The sequence below is a fragment of the Microcaecilia unicolor genome, chromosome 1, assembly GCF_901765095.1.
Source record: "Microcaecilia unicolor chromosome 1, aMicUni1.1, whole genome shotgun sequence".
In the NCBI taxonomy this organism is placed as follows: Eukaryota; Metazoa; Chordata; class Amphibia; order Gymnophiona; family Siphonopidae; genus Microcaecilia; species Microcaecilia unicolor.
This window is the reverse complement of record NC_044031.1, coordinates 102,483,390-102,502,989: the sequence shown is the minus strand read 5'-3', so window position 1 is coordinate 102,502,989 and position 19,600 is coordinate 102,483,390. Positions and strand designations below refer to the sequence as shown.

Here is a 19,600-nt window from a genome sequence, read left to right as displayed (position 1 = left end):
TGCCCTGACGACTGATGTACTCCACTGCTGTCGTATTGTCCAACAGCACCCGGACAGGAAGCCTCTTCAGAGTGTTTGGAAGGCCAGCAGAGCCTGAAATACCATTCTCAGTTCCAAGCGATTGATGGACCATCCCGCTTCCACGGTTGTTCACTGACCCTGAGCATAGCTTCCCCGGCAATGAGCTCCTCAGCCCGAAAGGCTGGCATCCGTTATCACCAGGCACCAAGAAGGAAGAGCGAGAGGCATTCCCAGTCGCTGCCTCCAGTTGGAGATCCATCAATCCATACTGTGCCAGGCCGCAGGGAGCCACGTGAGTCTGCGCTGGAATTCCTGAGAAATCGGAGACCATGGCTGAAACAGAACAATCTGCAGCGGCCTCATGAGAGCTCTCGCCCAGGGAACCACCTCCATGGTGGCAGTTATCGACCCCAGGAGCTGAACAAAGTTCCAAGCTGAAGGGCGAGACATCTACAGGAGCAGACGGACCTAGCCGCAGCTCTGAGCAGATCATAAAGGGCGTCAGCCCCACAAGCAGGGCAGACTACATATGCGGGACAACCTCAGAAAGGGAACCCGTACCCTCGGGCAAAACACCCGCCTGCTGTAACCAGGAAGACAGGCATGGACTGCATAGGAACTGCAAATCACCTCCCTTAAGGAAAGGCCCAAGATGTAAAAGGACCGTTTCAGCGTGGATTCTAGCCACCGGTCCTCCATATCTTTCAAAGCGACCCCTCCCTCCACCAGGAGAGTGGTCTTTAATGTCACAGCTGTGACCAACGCATCCACTTTAGGCATCCCAAAAGGGGCCAAGTGATCCTCACTCAGAGGGTAAAGCTGACACATAGCCCTGGCAACCTAAAAGGGCCCATCAGGGTCAGCCATTGAGCAGAAATATGCTCTTGGATGGAGTCATGCACAGGCAAAGCCCGAGAATGCTTCTTAGTACTAGCCAGCCTAAGATTAACAAAGGAGGTATCGCCCTCGGCCGGATCTTCAATAGAAAGGGCCAGCAAGGCGTCAGAAATGAGCGCTGGCAGCTCGTCGTGGTGGAAAATCCGTACCGCTTTAGGATCATCCAAATCCTGTGGCAAACCAGAGCCCTCACGTGGATCATCCGTCCATGAGGGCCTACCAGACTCCTCAGACTCCCCACAGCCTGCCAGAGGGGGAAAAAGGGAGATGCGCCACCTTCAGACGGGGAATTTACCCGTCTACATTTAGCGTCAGTCCAACGCTCGGGGGAAGCAGGAAACTCTGCAGCCAACACCGGGCTATCAAAACTTGGAGGGAATCCAGTCCGCAATGCAGTGTCAGATGCCTCCGGCAGAGTCCTTTTTAATATAAAGGCCATATGCATCAGCAGCCCAAATTCAGGGGAGAAAAACTCACCCTGCCCGCTGCCCCCGAATTAGGAGAAGCGGAGGAAAGAGCTCCTCTAGTAGCCTCGGAACGAGGCGTCCCCCTGCACTCCGACTCCTCCGAAACCGCGAGGGTCGAGTCACGTGGCGCAGTCAAAATGGTGCCCGCTGCCAGCTCCATCGAGCGGGAAGAATCACTGCTCGCCATGCTCGTACTAGCACGAGCGTCTAAGAAGCATGTACTGCAAATCCCCGCTGCTGACCTGCGTTTACCGCCTTCAGTAGCCATTCCCCGACTAGACGGAAATATAGAAATAAAATGGCGGCTTCGCACCACAACTTACCCTGCACAGAACGCTGTCCGCGGGAACCTCCCCGGAGGAGCTGGGCACCACTCTCACCTCAGAAGACTGAGTCAATGAGCTCCGGTCAAGCTGCACAGAACCAGAATCTCTGGAGAAAGCCTCGGAACAGCAATGCTGATAAAGCGCGCACTTTTTTTTTTTTATACTGTGAGGAAAGTTGGAGGCAGGCAGCAAACGAGGGACTCCAGGAGGATGGGGGTATGGGGTAAGGCAGGGACAGGGAACAAAACCAAGTATGCCTTCAAAGTGGGCACCACCAGCCACAACACCCCAGCTCTACTGGCAAAGCACAGGAGCCTCCCCAGGCAGAAATCCAGGAGCTGCTAAAGCTACGTCCACACCTGCTGAGAGATAAGAGATATACTGAGGCAGAAGGGGCTGGCCGTCCAGAGTCACTGTGTCTTTCAGTGTTCTCTATCTCCTCCTGCTGGTAGGCGGATACAGCTCATTAGTTAATGGATTCATCTGCTGTTGATGACAAGAAGACTCAGCTTGCTGCCAACTTTTGCCCAAACCTTTTTTAAGCCCAGATATGCTAACCGCTGTTACCACATCCTCCAGCAATGAGTTCCAGAGCTTAATTATTCTTTGAGTGAAAAAATATTTCCTCCTATTCATTTTAAAAGTATTTCCATGTAATTGAGTGTCTCCTGGTCTTTGAACTTTCAAAAGAGTGAAAAATCGATTCACTTTTACACGTTCTACTCCACTCAGAATTTTGTAAACCTCAATCATATCCCTCCTCAGCTGTCTCTTTCCCAAGGTGAAGAGCCTTAACCTCTTAATCCTTTCCTCATATGGGAGGAATTCCATCCCCTTTATCATTTTGGTCACTCTTCCTTGAACCTTTCCAATTCCGTTATATCTTTTTTGAGATATGACGACCAGAAAAGAATGCAATACTCAAGGTGAGGTCGCACCATGGAGTGATACAGAGGCATTTTAATATTCTTGGTCTTATTTTGCATCCCTTTTCCTAATAACTCCTAACATCCTGTTTGCTTTTTTGGCTGCCACCGCACACTAGGCAGAACATTATAGCGTATTGTCTATAATAACAATTAGTTCTTTTTCTTGAGTGCTAAGGTACTTTCTCTGTCCCTAATGGGATCATAATCTAGGGTTTGTTTTTTGTTTGTTTGGGGTTTTTTTGGACCTGGGGCAATGGAGAGTTAAGCTTTGGCAGGTTTGCCAGAGGAAGTAACCAGTCTCGACTGACATGTAGGAAAGGGAGATTTGGGGAGGGGACAGGAGGAAAGGAGAGACATAAATGGAATTGAAGGAAAATTGGATGCAGGTGAGGTATTACAATGTTTGTGATAACATTTGTATGTTTTTGATTAGCTTTAGAAGGTAACTCTTCTTCAGATCAGAAATAAGCAAATGTTGACAAATGTCAGTATTCCAATGACAATCTCACAAGAAGAGGGTGGGGAAAGAGAGTGGGGTGGGTTAGGTGTCACCCTCTTATCTACCATCCATTTCCTGTCTCTCATCCACCCAGTCCCCCCTCCCTTTTCTCATCGAACCCACCCCACCCTCTTCTTATGAGACTGTCTTTGGAATACTTTTGTGTTTCACTTATATATACTGATATTTGTCAACATTTGCTTATTTCTGATCTGAAGAAGAAGGGTGTGTCAAAACAGTGGGTTTTTAAGCCTGTAAAACTGTATTATTTCTTGAAGTGTATTTCTCTAGTTTGGCCAGCAGGTGGTACCATATTTATGTTTAAAGCTGTTACAAAGAAATGATTGTTCCCTCTTTAGTTAACACAGATAAAAGGTAACCTGCAGTGATGTGGCCTGCTATTTTTAAAACTTATTGTTCTGGGCTCTGACTGGCCCAGGAGCTCAAATTCATCTAGAATGTACTGTTTTTTCCTCCAGTCTCACCCAGGGAGAAAAGAGAGACAGATCTCTTTGCTAAGGCCCTTATATTTGATAACCTGTGAGCAGCTAAGGTCCTGATCTTCCCAGGCACTATTTAGGTAGTGACTAAATGTTTAGATAGTTAATTGATCCAGATTCAGTTACTTGTTACTGTTTGCACTTTTTCTGTTCATTGTTCTAATTTTTCATGACAATAAACATTTTAGTTTATCACCTCTGCTTGTCTGGACTGACTAAGAAACCTAGTGGTTTGTGTGTTGGGTCTGTGGGTGCTTTCTAGGAGCTGAGGGACCACTGGAAGTGTGGCCACAGTAACCTAGCAATCACTGGGGACAATTTGAGAGTGACTCACCCAGAGGCGGTTGGGACCCAGTTGAGAGGAGGGTGCTAGTGTAGAGCACAAGCGGCAGTTGCAGGTGGACCTGAGCTGTCCTGGGGATAGACCCTTTAAGTGGCCGCAGGGTAGCCCCAGGTGGGTTGCCAGATGTTCCGTGACAAAGGGTTACTTTCGAAAGGTAATCAAAAAATGTATTAAGTTAGTCCAATGAAAAAGGTATCATCTTATTTTCTTTTCTATGTTTTGTTTTATTTCTGTTTACTATCTTATTTACTTTAAATTGTAAACTACTTTCACATTTGAAGTTGTGAAAGGTAGGGTATTAAATCCAAATAAGGAAACATAGACATAAATATTTCCTTAATAAAATCAATAATGGAGAGTTCTTCGTGGGGACTTGTACTTGGGACAATAGAGGATTACGTGACTTGCCCAAGGTCACAAGGAGCTGCAATGGGAATTGAACCCAGGTTGCCAGGATCAAAACCTCCTGCACTAAACATTAGGCCACTCCTCCACTCTTTGCCTGGCTCAATCTCCTCAAATTAGTGTAAACAGGTTTTAAATGACAGTATGAAGACATCAATAATCTTCAATATATGGGTGAAGCTTTCTCCCCTGATGCAATGGAGACAGATACCAGTGTAGCAGACATTAAATATTTGGACCTTTGAGGTTCTGGCACTGATGTCTGGATTTCTCGATGCATTGACAATGATGAAGTGGAAGCCACTGCATTCAACAAGTAGGCATTCCAGTCACTCATCAATTTCTCTACTGAGCAACTCCTTGAATCTTGCCAGTGCCAAAGGCATTGCAGAACCATTAGGAGTGGCCACATCCTCTTGAGTCACTTGGGGAGTATCAGTGGCTTAGTATCCATTCCTTAGAAGCTGCCATGGCCCTGCCCTTATCAAGGGGTATGAATGGTGTCCTCTAAGCAGAGGAAATTTAAGAGCATTGGTGACCTCAGTGCTCTCAGTATTGGGCTCCAAAAGGGTGCGACATCGATGCACCTTGGCCTCTGCACAATGTTCAACACTATAGCCCTCAACATCAATGAAGAAGAGAAAAAATTCTTCCTGTTCTTTGGATGGGAATCAGAGAATGGTTGCTCTCGCTGGCCTCTATCAATGCTCAATGTGAAGGCTGGTTGATGTACTTCCAATGTTGATGCATCCCCAGCATCTGATGCAGTTTCTGGGTGCATAGAGGCCAATTTCTCTGATGCTGACATCAATGGACTTGACTTAGCAGCACCAGGAATTCATTCTTTGTTCTTGGCCTTGAAGACCTCTCTTTGACCACACATTATTTATTATATTCTGAGCAAATCAAACAGTATGCTAAATTTATCGCAGAAACAGATACAACCACAAATAACAGTTCATAGTCATCTTCTGTAACCTTCATCACTGCTGACCACAATCCTGAATCACTTTTATGTTTCTGAGCCCTCAAACACTTCAAAGCCCTTTCTGTAAACTAGATACCTCTTTTCTTTGTTGCTCTCATAGAAAAAATAGCCCTTTGGTCCAGATTCTGGCTTCCCACACTGCCCAAGAAACACTGCAATTGTACTTTTTACATTTTGTTTTTTTCAGTGTACTTCTTGCTTCTTTCCATTCCCCTGGTGTCAGCTTGGTGAGGGGTTACCACGTGCTCTCTAGTGGGGACGGCTACCCTTTTGACTCCTCTAATCCTCCAAAGTTCCACTTCTGTGGACACTTCACCAAACCTAAAAACCATAATCTCCCCCTCTGTTGCCAAACTTTTTTCTCCATCATTGTATTCTCAGAGTGAAAGGGCAACCACTAGGAATGATAGATGGGGTATCCAGCTCCCCTCTCTCTTCCTCTCAGCTTTCAACAATTATCTCAAATTTTTCATGCCCCCTTGCTTTCCAAACTGGTCTCTTAAATACAGGAGCACTCATTACCCGCTCTCTAATGACTTTGCTTTCTTGTCACATACCAAAAATGCTAATTACCAGTGCCCTTATGTTGGAGAAACAACATAAAGCAATGCATATCAGTTGATCCCTTACATTTAAACATGTATTAAAGAATATTTATTGTTGATATCCTAAAAATCCAACTGCCAGTAGAGTCACCAGGAACAGTTTGAGAAGCTTTACCCTAGAAACATCAACAGCTGTATATATTCAGAGCCTATGACCCATCAATACAAACACATTCTAACAGTTTAGAGAATACATTCACTCTAAAAATTATTTCAAGAACAGTAATCATAGTTACTACTTACCCCATTTATAAAAGCTCCTGAAGTACTGCAAGTGATACACAAAAGATCAGTATCATGTGGCTTAACCATCAAGTAACAAATTTCTCCATGAACTTGTCTCCAAGGTGGGGCACGGCATCCATTTGAAAATTCATATTCTACAATCAACAATATTTCTGATTTCAGAATTTGACAGTTTAAAAGAAAATGTTTGTCTTAAATTATACTTCATTTAGTTATAAACATCAGACCCGATATTCAAAATGATTTAAACGGCCAGGAGAGGCCATTTAAACCGGGTATTTTCAGTGGCACCTAACCAGATAATGCAGCTGAAAGTGCCTGGTTAGCGTCTAAGCTGAAACTGGCTATTTTGTGGGAATTCCATGAATGGAGCTGCCACTTAGTTAAGTGTTACTTTTTCAGCGCTTAACCGGCTAAGATAATTGCATAAGACTATACAAAACGCAGTCCTATTTTTATGCAGTTCTTCATAGCCGATAAAGTGCCGGATATTGCACTTAACCAGCTATGTTTTCACCGGCTCCATATACCCAGAAATTCAAACGCTGAAGCCCAGACATAGCCTGACACTGAATTTCTGGGTTTAACACCGGTAGCAGTTAACAAAACACTGATTGCAGCTGGCTGAATATCAGGTCCTTCAATGTTATTACAAATCACAATACACGTTTTAGTTAAAATATTAGATCACTGTTCTCTACAGTGGTAATTGTCATATAGCTTGCGTAGCTGCATACTCGGTGGAAATTTTTACCAGAGGACTCTGCACCAATTTTCAAGCTAATATTTAAGTAGTGCAAAGTTATTTACCTTTAAGAGGTGTTCTTCAAGGACAGCAAACTGAATCAGCCATAGAAATAGGTGATGTCATCCAATGGTGTCAACAAGGACAGTCTCCCATATATTTCTGGAAAGGTACAGAAAGGCTGCCTGTGCTCACTCAATTAGAACAGGTGGATAAGTTACTAAAACTTGGAGCTTACTAGCTCTATAAGCTGAAGTGGCTACTGCTAAAAATAAAACTTTCCAGATCATGCACTTAAGCCCCAAAGAGTTCAGAAGCTCAAAGGGGAAAATGGAAGAAAAACATTCAAATGCTGCTGCTAACAAAAAAATGAGTGAGGAAGACCATGTGATGTGCTGAATGTGGAAGGTCACAGCTTACCTTTCTCCATTGAGCCCCATCAAATATTTCCTACTCTGGTTAGATATTGAAATTCTAACATGGTACATTTGATCAAAAGTGGTTCTGATGACCCAGAAAGGGAAATGGGACTTGATATACTGCCTTTCTGAGGCTTTTTTGCAACTACATTCAAAGTGGTTTACACATACTCAGGTATTTATTTTGTACCAGGGGCAATGGAGGGTTAAGTGACTTGCCCAGAGTCACAAGGAGCTGCAGTGGGAATTGAACTCAGTTCCCCATGATCAAAGTCCACTGACCTAACCACTAGGCTACTCCTCCACTCCACAACAGAGGTAAAAAAAACATTAGGATAAGCCAAGGGCAGGAGAGGACAAGATAACACCAAGAGCAACCACAATGTCTGGATACCAGGGGTTTGCTAATACAGCAAATTATTATAGCAGTTGTTGTGGCCATGGAGGGAACACTAAAGAGAATATCCAAACAATGAGGAGCACCAATGATAACATTTTGTGAAATTGAGGGTCAGGTCGCAGAAAGAGAGCAGAGAATCACTATAGTGGAGGACTCAGTAAAAGATCATGATGACACCCTGATGATGCTACAAACAACAATGGTAAAACTATATTTAGGTTTAAAGCATGGATTAAGAAAGGGGGTGGAAAGAGGCAAAGGGGGCCAAGCACTAACAGAATAATTACCATTTCATAGATGGAGAGCAATGTAGATAGAGCAAAGAAACCATCTTACTATTGATCAGTGTTAATAAGGTCCTTAATCAAAGGGGTTCTGGGTGGAAGGCTGGGCACCCGGGTACCCCATTAACAAGCAGAGCACATAGTAGGTGACTCTCAGTGGAAAAGGGGAACTACATGACAATTTGAAGCTAGCAATTTGGAATATTCTCTCCTATCAAACAATATAAGATCTTAAAAGTACTAAAGGGTTACAAAATACAGTTAACATACACAGAAGAAACTTGGCTAAGTAATTAAGAACAAGAAAAATTGCACAGGGACTGGGTTCACGAGGTAATGTATGCCTCTTCAGGGTGATGCAGGGCAGGAGTGATCACTTGTAACCGCTCGCCTCCACCTACCCTCCTCTCCTCCTTCCTGTACACATTAATTGATTTGATTTGCTTACTTTATTTTTTGTCTATTAGATTGTAAGCTCTTTAAGCAGGGACTGTCTTTCTTCTATGTTTGTGCAGCACTGCGTACGCCTTGTAGCGCTATAGAAATGCTAAATAGTACTAGTAGTATTATAATCGGCAAATATTTGCAGGGTACAGTGTAACAGGTGATAAAAGATCCTGATGGGAAATATGGGATGATGATCTTCAATCGACAAGGTAAGCAATTATTAACTGTGAACATATATAGTCCAAATGTGAATGGTAACTCCTTCCTGCTGACAGTTATTGAGAAATGTCTATGAATGGGAGACTTATCTATAAACCTACTTGGTAATTTTAATATGATTATGGATTCTGAGTTAGATAAGATGCCTATGGGGTTAAGGGTTGAAGGGAGGAGGATGCAGGGCTTGCCATATCTGTGTTTAAGTCTAAGAGTAGTAGATGTATTGAGGGATCTGCACCACTTGGGAAAGGAATTTACATATATGGCCAAGAGCACATGAATCAACTGCTCAATTAGACTATACATATATATATTTTTTTTAATCACAGACTTGGTTTTGATCAGACTTGTAAAAGGTAGGCCTCTGCAACAGGTCCCCTGACAATATCTGATCATGCGCCAGTATGGGTAGAAATGGAATTACAAGGGATGCAGAGGTATGAGAAGTCTTTTAGATGGGGTTTCCCCCCAAATATTTATATAAAGATTCCAAATTCCACCCCCACCTGCTGAAGAAATGAGGAAGACTTCTGTGGCCTAATAAAGATCATCATGATAACCCCATTTTCTTCTAGCACACTGATAAGGTAGTGCTTGAAGAAATTATAGAATATGTGACGAGGAAATGTAAAGAAATGGCTAGGAAGATTCTGATCTTAGAATGAGAACTTCAATGACAGTGCAGACACTTTGGGGGTTATCCCACCCGGGACAATAAGGAAAGATTGGTAGCAATAAAACAACGTAAATGCACTTTTACATGAAACAGCACAAAAGGCCAATACATTTTAAAAGTACAAATTGTATGCCTTTGGGAATAAATTCAGTAAACTGTTTGCACATCTAACATCCCTGGCCCCATATATGTGGAATCTTTGATGGATGACAAGAGAGTAATATTAAACTTGCATATAGATATAATAAATTGCATTCAAAGATTTTTTCAAAACTTACGTGGGACACAACGGAGATAGGACCATCACACTGAATTTGGTTTGACTCACCTGAGATTACCTACTCTAACACAGCATAAATTGAACAACTTAATGCCTCAATTGCTGTAGAGTAATCCACAATTTGCCACTGAATAAAACAGTGAGCCCTGATAGCTACTTTGGAAAATGTTATAAGCATTTGGAATCCTAATTATTTGGGCCTTTAGAGGCATACATCTTGAGGGCAGTAAAACAAACAATATTCCCTGAAGAAGCCAGTCAAGCTTTGGTGACTTTGATACTTAAACCTGGGAAAGACCCCCGATAAGCATCTTCTTATCTCTCTATATAAAAGGCACCACCAAAGTTCTAAATGAAGCCTCCAGCCGGAAGTGTGAAGTGGTGTAGATATCCGGTTTCCCCATGACTGTCTGCCCCACCCTCGCTCTCTCTGTAACACAGCACAAATCCTGACAAATACAAACAGTGAAAAACACAGCAGGAATCCTGTATAATTACCAAACACTGCTCTCCGAAACTGGGAGGGGGAGGAAGAGGAGAGAGGGCAGATGGGAGGGACAGCAAAGGGGAGGGAGGGGAGGGGGGAGACTCTCACTCTCTCTCTCTCACACACACTCGCACATTCACTCTCAAACGTGCACACTCTGATAAAAACCTTGCTAGCGCCCGTTTCATTTGCATCAGAAACGGGCCTTTTTTACTAGTCAACTTATATTATTGTTAAACTTAGATCTAAAGATATTTGCAAAGGTTTTAGCTAACAGGGTAAGTAAGTAACATACATAGTAGATGACGGCAGAAAAAGACCTGCACGGTCCATCCAGTCTGCCCAACAAGATAACTCATATTTGCTGCTTTTTGTGTATACCCTACTTTGATTTGTACCTGTGCTCTTCAGGGCACAGACCGTATAAGTCTGCCCAGCACTATCCCCGCCTCCCAACCACCGGCTCTGGCACAGACCGTATAAGTCTGCCCAGCACTATCCTCACTTCCCAACCACCAGCCCTGCCTCCCAACCACCAGTCCCGCTGCCCACCACCAGACCTGGCACAGACCGTATAAGTCTGCCCAGCACTACCCCGCCTCCCAACCACCAGCCCCGCCTCCCGATCTTGACTAAGCTCCTGAGGATCCATTCCTTTGGCACAGGATTCCTTTATGCTTATCCCACACATGTTTGAATTCCGTTACCGTTTTCATTTCCACCACCTCCCGCGGGAGGGCATTCCAAGCATCCACTACTCTCTTCGTGAAAAAATACTTCCTGACATTTTTCTTGAGTCTGCCCCCCTTCAATCTCATTTCATGTCCTCTCGTTCTACCACTTTCCCATCTCCGGAAAATGTTCGTTTGCGGATTAATACCTTTCAAATATTTGAACGTCTGTATCATATCACCCGTTTCTCCTTTCCTCCAGAGTATACATGTTTAGTTCAGCAAGTCTCTCTTCATATGTCTTGTAACGCAAATCCCATACCATTCTCGTAGCTTTTCTTTGCACCGCTTCAATTCTTTTTACATCCTTAACAAGATACAGCCTCCAAAACTGAACACAATACTCCAGGTGGGGCCTCACCAACGACTTATACAGGGGCATCAACACCCCCTTTCTTCTGCTGGTCACACCTCTCTCTATACAGCCTAACAACCTTCTAGCTACGGCCACCGCCTTGTCACACTGTTTCGTCGTCTTCAAATCCTCAGATACTATCACCCCAAGATCCCTCTCTCCGCCCGTACCTATCAGACTCTCCCCGCCTAACACATACGTCTCCCATAGATTTCTATTCCCTAAGTGCATCACTTTGCATTTCTTTGCATTTAATTTTAATTGCCAAACCTTAGACCATTCTTCTAGCTTCCTCAGATCCTTTTTCATGTTTTCCACTCCCTCCCGGGTGTCCACTCTGTTACAGATCTTAGTATCATCCGCAAATAGGCAAACTTTACCTTCTAACCCTTCAGCAATGTCACTCACAAATATATTGAACAGAATCGGCCCCAGCACCGATCCCTGAGGCACTCCACTACTCGCCTTTCCTTCCTCCGAGCGAATTCCATTCACCACCACCCTCTGGCGTCTGTCCATCAACCAGTTCCTAATCCAGTTCACCACTTCAGGTCCTATCTTCAGCCCCTCCAGTTTATTTAAGAGCCTCCTGTGGGGAACCGTGTCAAAAGCTTTGCTGAAATCTAAGTAGATTACGTCCATAGCTCGTCCCTGATTTAATTCTCCTGTCACCAAATCAAAGAACTCAATGAGATTCGTTTGGCACGATTTCCCTTTGGTAAAACCATGTTGTCTCGGATCTTGCAACTTATTGGTTTCCAGAAAATTCACTATCCTTTCCTTCAGCATCGCTTCCATTACTTTTCCCATAACCGAAGTGAGGCTTACCGGCCTGTAGTTTCCAGCTTCTTCCCTATCACCACTTTTGTGAAGAGGGAACACCTCCGCCGTTCTCCAATCCCTCGGAACCTTTCCCGTCTGCAAGGATATATTAAACAAATCTTTAAGAGGACCCGCCAAAACCTCTCTGAGCTCCCTCAATATCCTGGGGTGGATCCCGTCCGGTCCCATGGCTTTGTCTAACTTTAGCTTTTTTGAAGTTGTTGATACACACTTTCTTCCGTGAACGGTGCTCTATCCACTTCATTCTCAATTGTATTATTTGCAGTCCATCGCGGTCCTTCTCCAGGATTTTCCTCTGTGAAAACAGAACAAAAGTATCTATTTAGCAAATTTGCTTTTTCTTCATCATTTTCCACATAGCGGTTCGCAGTATCTTTTAGTCTCACAATTCCCTTTTTAGTCATTCTCCTTTCACTAATATACCTGAAGAAATTTTTGTCACCCCTCCTTACATTTCTAGCCATTTGTTCTTCCGCTTGCGCTTTTGCCAGTCGTATCTCTCTCTTGGCTTCTTTCATTTTCGTCCGGTAATCCTCCATGTGTTCCTTTTCTTGAGTTTTTCTGTATTTCTGGAACGCCAACTCTTTAGCCTTTATTTTCTCAACCACTTGCTTGGAGAACCATATCGGTTTCCTTTTTCTCTTGCTTTTATTTACTTTCCTTACATAAAGGTTCGTGGCCCTATTTATAGCTTCATTCAGCCTGGACCACTGTCCTTCCACTTCTCGTATTTCCTCCCAGCCCATCATCTCCTTCCTCAGGTATTCCCCCATTTTACTAAAGTCAGCACGCTTGAAATCCAGGACTTTGAGTTTTGAGTGGCCGCTCTCCACTTTAGCTGTTATATCAAACCAAACCGTTTGATGGTCACTGCTGCCCAGGTGGGCACCCACTCGGATATTTGACACGCTATCCCCATTTGTGAGCACCAGATCCAGTGTCACTCCCTCCCTCGTGGGTTCCATCACCATTTGTCTGAGCAAAACACTTTGGAAAGCATCCACGATCCCTCTACTTCTTTCAGATTCCGCAGACGGAACCTTCCAATCTACATCCGGCAGATTGAAATCTCCCAGCAACAGCACCTCTCTCTTGCTTCCCATAAGTACATAAGTACATAAGTAGTGCCATACTGGGAAAGACCAAAGGTCCATCTAGCCCAGCATCCTGTCACCGACAGTGGCCAATCCAGGTCAAGGGCACCTGGCACGCTCCCCAAACGTAAAAACATTCCAGACAAGTTATACCTAAAAATGCGGAATTTTTCCAAGTCCATTTAATAGCGGTCTATGGACTTGTCCTTTAGGAATCTATCTAACCCCTTTTTAAACTCCGTCAAGCTAACCGCCCGTACCACGTTCTCCGGCAACGAATTCCAGAGTCTAATTACACGTTGGGTGAAGAAAAATTTTCTCCGATTCGTTTTAAATTTACCACACTGTAGCTTCAACTCATGCCCTCTAGTCCTAGTATTTTTGGATAGCGTGAACAGTCGCTTCACATCCACCCGATCCATTCCACTCATTATTTTATACACTTCTATCATATCTCCCCTCAGCCGTCTCTTCTCCAAGCTGAAAAGCCCTAGCCTTCTCAGCCTCTCTTCATAGGAAAGTCGTCCCATCCCCACTATCATTTTCGTCGCCCTTTGCTGTACCTTTTCCAATTCTACTATATCTTTTTTGAGATACGGAGACCAGTACTGAACACAATACTCCAGGTGCGGTCGCACCATGGAGCGATACAACGGCATTATAACATCCGCACACCTGGACTCCATACCCTTCCTAATAACACCCAACATTCTATTCGCTTTCCTAGCCGCAGCAGCACACTGAGCAGAAGGTTTCAGCGTATCATCGACGACGACACCCAGATCCCTTTCTTGATCCGTAACTCCTAACGCGGAACCTTGCAAGACGTAGCTATAATTCGGGTTCCTCTTACCCACATCCCAACATCCCCACATCCCAACTTTTGAATATCTGCGATCAGGTCTTTATCTAATTCCTCCAATTGTGTCGGAGGTCTGTAGACAACACCCACGTGGACAGAGGTTCTATCATCTCTTTTTAAGGTGATCCATATCGCTTCTTCCTTTCCCCAGGTCCCTGTCATTTCAGTCGCAGTGATATCGTTCCTTACATACAGAGCTACTCCTCCACCTTTACGACCCTCTCTATCCTTCCTAAATAGATTATAGCCTGGTATGTTTGCATCCCATTCATGGGAACCATTTAGCCACGTCTCTGTGATTGCAACAACATCCAAGTCTGCCTCCAACATCAGGGCATGAAGGTCATGAACTTTATTGCTTAGACTGCGAGCATTTGTGGTCATCGCTTTCCATCTACATTTCCTGGTATGCTTTTCAACATTAGTGATTTGGGGGTTTCTTTTCTCTTTGGGTACCTTCATATCTTTTTGTTCCACTTTTAATATTTTTTCTTTGGCTTTCTTTGGGAGAATTGTTTGAATAACAACAGAGATGTAATAATCAGCTGTGGTGCAGAAAAGAGCATTTGACTCAGTTCAATGGCCACTTCTCTTTAAAGTTCTAGATCATGATGGCTTTCAAGGCTATTTCCTGGAAGCTCTTAAAGCTGTATATAATAAACCTATCTAGGCCTTTCCAAAACCAGGTCCAGAGGCCTGAAGCTGTCAGCCTGACCTAGTAATTATGACCTCTGTGTGACCCAGAGGCTCATGAGCTCTGGTGACAGGCTTGCTGACAGGCTTGCAGAAAGAAGAACATGAAGAAATCTCCATGCAAGGTGTTTACTAAAGAATGTGGTTATGGGCTTTTTCAGATATAATGACTGGAACATAGATAAATGGTTGCTGGCGAAATGGAACATGTTAATCAGTATGATGTTGCTTTAGCCCTTACCAATAATCTTGATCAGTGTGGTCTGAACTAATAATTATATACCTTGTGGTCGGAATTTATGCTAACGAACTGTTAGAGCTGTATAATGGTAGAAGAGTATAAAATGTGATAGATGTCAAGACAAAATTGGAGAAGTACTCAGAGATAGCACTCCTGTGTAGCTTTGTTGTAACTCTCTTATGAGAAAAGAATCGTAGTTTGTTTTCTTGATTGGTAAGTAATAAAGGGAATATTTTCTCATCCTTGCGTGGCCTTTCTTCTCTCCCTAACTGTATGAGTGTGTGGAACATTCTATTGGGTTGGGGAGGGCAGAAGATTAAACTAAGCATTTTATAATAATCCACAAGCATGTATCTTTGTGAATAGAATGATTTCTCACAAAATAGTAATCCAGAAAGGAACAACACAGGAATGTCCATTGTCCCCAATATTATTTTTGTTAGTTTTAGAACCTTTATTTATAGTCTGAAGCTCAACTCGAAAGCTCAGAGTATTAGTATTGGTCCTTTGCTAAAAATCCTGCTACCTCTATACCAGCAATTTTGAGTGAATACCAACAAAGTGAAAAGTGATCTGGCCTTAAAGTGAACAGTGATAAAATGGTGGCAATGACCATAAATGCAACTAGACATGGGTTGGGGAAGAGGCATTTCCATTTTGGTGGGGGGGGGGGGGGGGTCATTTCGCTATCTGGGAATTCAATTACCAGATCATCCCAAGCATTTATATGAAGCTAATATTAAGCCAAAACACATAGTAAAACATTTTTTAGGTATATTAAGAGCAGGAAGCCGGCAAAAGAATCGGTTGGACTGCTAGATGACCGAGGAGTAAAAGGTGGGAAGACAAAGCCATAGTGGAGAGATTAAATGAATTCTTTGCTTCTGTCTTCACCAAGGAAGATTTGGGTGGGATACCGGTGCCAGAAATGGTATTCGAAGCTGACGAGTCAGAGAAACTTAATGAATTTTCTGTAAACCTGGAAGATGTAATGGGGCAGTTCTACAAACTGAAGAATAGCAAATCTCCTAGATCGGATGGTCTTCATCCCAGAGTACTGATAAAACTGAAAAATGAACTTGCGGAGTTATTGTTACTAATATGTAATTTATCCTTAAAATCGAGCATGGTACCGGAAGATTGGAGGGTGGCCAATGTAACGCCAATTTTTTAAAAAGGCTCCAGAGGAGATCCGGGAAATTATAGACCAGTGAGTCTGATGTCAGTGCCGGGCAAAATGGTAGAGACTATTATAAAGAACAAAATTACAGAGCATATTCAAATGCATGGATTAATGAGACAAAGTCAACATGGATTTACTGAAGGGAAATCTTGCCTCACCAATCTACTACATCAATCTACATTGATATTGTGTTTTTGGATTTTCAGAAGGCGTTTGACAAAGTACCTCATGAAAGACTCCAGAGGAAATTGGAGAGTCATGGGATAGGAGGTAGTGTTCTATTGTGAATTAAAAACTGGTTAAAAGATAGAAAACAGAGAATAGGGTTAAATGGTCAGTATTCTCAATGGAGGAGGGTAGTTAGTGCTGGGATCTGTGCTGGGACCGCTGCTTTTTAACATATTTATAAATGACCTAGAGATGGGAGTAACTAGTGAGGTAATTAAATTTGCTGATGACACAAAGTTATTCAAAGTCGTTAAATCGCAGGAGGATTGTGAAAAATTGCAAGAGGACCTTACAAGACTGGGAGTCTGGGCATCTAAATGGCAGATGACATTTAATGTGAGCAAGTGCAAAGTGATGCATGTGGGAAAGAGGAACCCGAATTACAGCTATGTCATGCAAGGTTCCACGTTAGGAGTCACAGACCAAGAAAGTGCCTTTTCATGCCATATGACAACAGTATAAGAAATTTGCAATGACAAAAACACTCTAAAAAAATAAATATACAAAAAATAGAAGATCTCTAGGAGATTTTTTAGACCTATGAGGAGGTTTGCCCAGCCACTGTGGTATAATACAAACTCCACAGGCTGAGCTTCTGAGGTCTTTTCCTCCTTCACTACACTAAACTAGTTTATGTAGTACACAGAGTAAAAACACACTAGCTGGCTAACAAGTACTAAGTATATTCTATTGAGCACAACAGCCTGATAAGTTAGCAAATAATAATAATGCCAGAACTTTTGTATAAAGCACTGATGACCCTACAGATCAAATTTATTAATGTAGGCCTTCAGGAACAGTGTTGCAAAGTTTTATTTTGGGTTTATATATGCCTGTCTGAAATGTGAGATGATAGTTACAGTATTGGGTCATTTATGCTAGACCTGTGGAAATATCCATTCCAATTTAGGAAGGAGTTATATGTTATATAGTTAAAACACTGCAGTGAATTTATCAGTGCTACCTCAACTAATATTATTTGCAGATTTTTCTTCCATTGAGCAACGCACACGTAACGGTACCAAAGAGTTGTTCTATTATATGTTTATGCTGGCTTGCAAAGTGGAGTGTCACAGAATTAGGCATCATTTCCGTGGGTGCTGAAGTCGTTATCAATGAGTGTGAGAGCTGGTGTGGCTGGCCATGCCACACAGAAAATGTAGTTGGCTACTAAATTATTGAGATATTACGACCAACAAAGACAAAATTCGTGGACGGTTTCCGGCAGAGAATGCTGAAGATAACAGATTTCTCCAGGACTTGTAAGAGTCAACAATGAATCCCAAATATTCGACTTAATATGTGGGGGTTTATTGGGATGAAGTGGTGAGTAAGGGAGGGGGAATGGTAAGCAAAATGTTAAAATATATGTTTTCTATTGAAAAAAGATTGGAAGCTCTGTTGGGCTATCACATTGTGTTTATACTTTATTTTTGAAGCTTAGCTGCAATAGAGACTATTTTGGTTAATAAAAAGGAATTTTCAAAAAACATGACAGGAAGATCCAAGAGGCAGCATGCCTGAAGGAATTCTCACATACAATAATTCCACAAATATCTAGCAGACTGCTTGTTTGCAACTATCAAATGATATCACCCACATGTGCTGCAGATTCATCCTGCTTTTCCTCAAAAGAATACACTATGGAAAAGAAAAAAATAACTGTAGAAGTTCAAACCTGAAGTATAATCAATAGATTCCAATGCCATCTTCTCTCCTTTCCCTGAGAAACACATAAGTAGATCTATATCATTCTTAACAGCAGAAGGTGTAACACGTACTTCTCTGTAATTAATGAAAAAGAAAAATGTATAAAAGCTATACATAGTTATTTATAAATCATTTTAAGGTCATAATAAACAGCTTATAAAAATCATATGCTTTTCTAATGATGCCAAACATATTCTTCTGTAAGAAGTACAGTATGATCTTTCACAAAATAATGTACAATGCTAGAAAATATGTGTGAATTACCTTGAATATGCTGTGTTTTATTTATTTATATATATATTTTTTTTTATTTATTTGTTGCATTTGTATCCCACCTTATCCCACCTCTTTGCAGGCTCAACGTGGCTTACAATACATCATGAGTTGTGGAAGAATGTTAGTAGATACATATTTGGTATTACAGGATCTTGGTCAGCATGATATTAATAAACAAACAAACTAAACGAAGTCATAGTATACAAGCAGATATTAACAGTTCTGAATATGGATGTGCGCGTTGTGCATGTTCACATTTGTTGATCTTTGTGGTACGCTTTATTAAAGAGATGTGTCTTCAGTAGTATGCGGAAGTTCGTTCTTTCGTATATCGATTTCAAACTGCGCGGCAGTGCGTTCCATAACTGTGTGCTCAGGTAGGTAAAGTTTGACGCATGCATTGTTTTGTATTTCATTCCTTTACAGTTGGGGAAGTGCAGATCAAGGAATGTGCGGGATGATCTTTTGGCATTCCTAGGTGGTAGGTCTATCAGGTCTGACATGTAAGCTGGTGCGTCACCATGGGTAATTTTATGAACTAGAAGGCATATTTTGAACGTGATGCGTTCCTTAAGTGAGAGCCAGTGTAATTTTTCTCGTAGGGGCTTGGCGCTTTCAAACTTTGGTTTGCCAAATATGCGTCTGGCTGCAGTGTTCTGGGCTGTCTGGAGTTTCTTGATTATTTGTTCTTTGCAACCGGCATATAGTGCGTTGCAATAGTCTAAATGACTGAGCACCATTGATTGTACCAGGTGGTGGAAAACATTCCTTGGGAAGAAAGGTCTTATTCTTTTTAATTTCCACATTGAGTGGAACATCTTTTTGGTTGTGTTTTTCGCGTGGTTCTCTAGTGTTAGGTGTCGATCAATAGTGACTCCAAGAATTTTTAGGGTTTCTGAGATAGGAAGGTTTAGAGTTGGTGTGTTAATGGCGGTGAATTCTTTCTTGTTGTGCTGTGAGGTGAGTATTAGGCACTGGGTTTGTCTGCATTAAGTTTTAACCGAAATGCGTCCGCCCAAGAGTGCATGATATTGAGACTTTGGTTGATGTCATTGGAAATTTCTTTTAGGTCTTGTTTGAATGGGATGTAGATCGTTACGTCATCTGCGTAAATGTATGGATTAAGGTTTCGATTTGATAGTAATTTAGCCAAGGGTATCATCATTAAGTTGAATAGAGTCGGCGAGAGGGGGATCCTTGT

General features: G+C 42.5%; 1 protein-coding gene across 1 annotated transcript in view; it reads right to left on the bottom strand.

Annotated features, from left to right (window-relative positions):
- ARMC4 (armadillo repeat containing 4) overlaps positions 1 to 19,600 on the bottom strand; it is a 445,023-nt gene that overhangs the window by 356,167 nt on the left and 69,256 nt on the right. Inside the window, 2 exon segments of the mRNA XM_030199274.1 lie at positions 6,224 to 6,360; positions 18,092 to 18,198. Coding sequence (XP_030055134.1) covers positions 6,224 to 6,360; positions 18,092 to 18,198 — 244 coding nt within the window.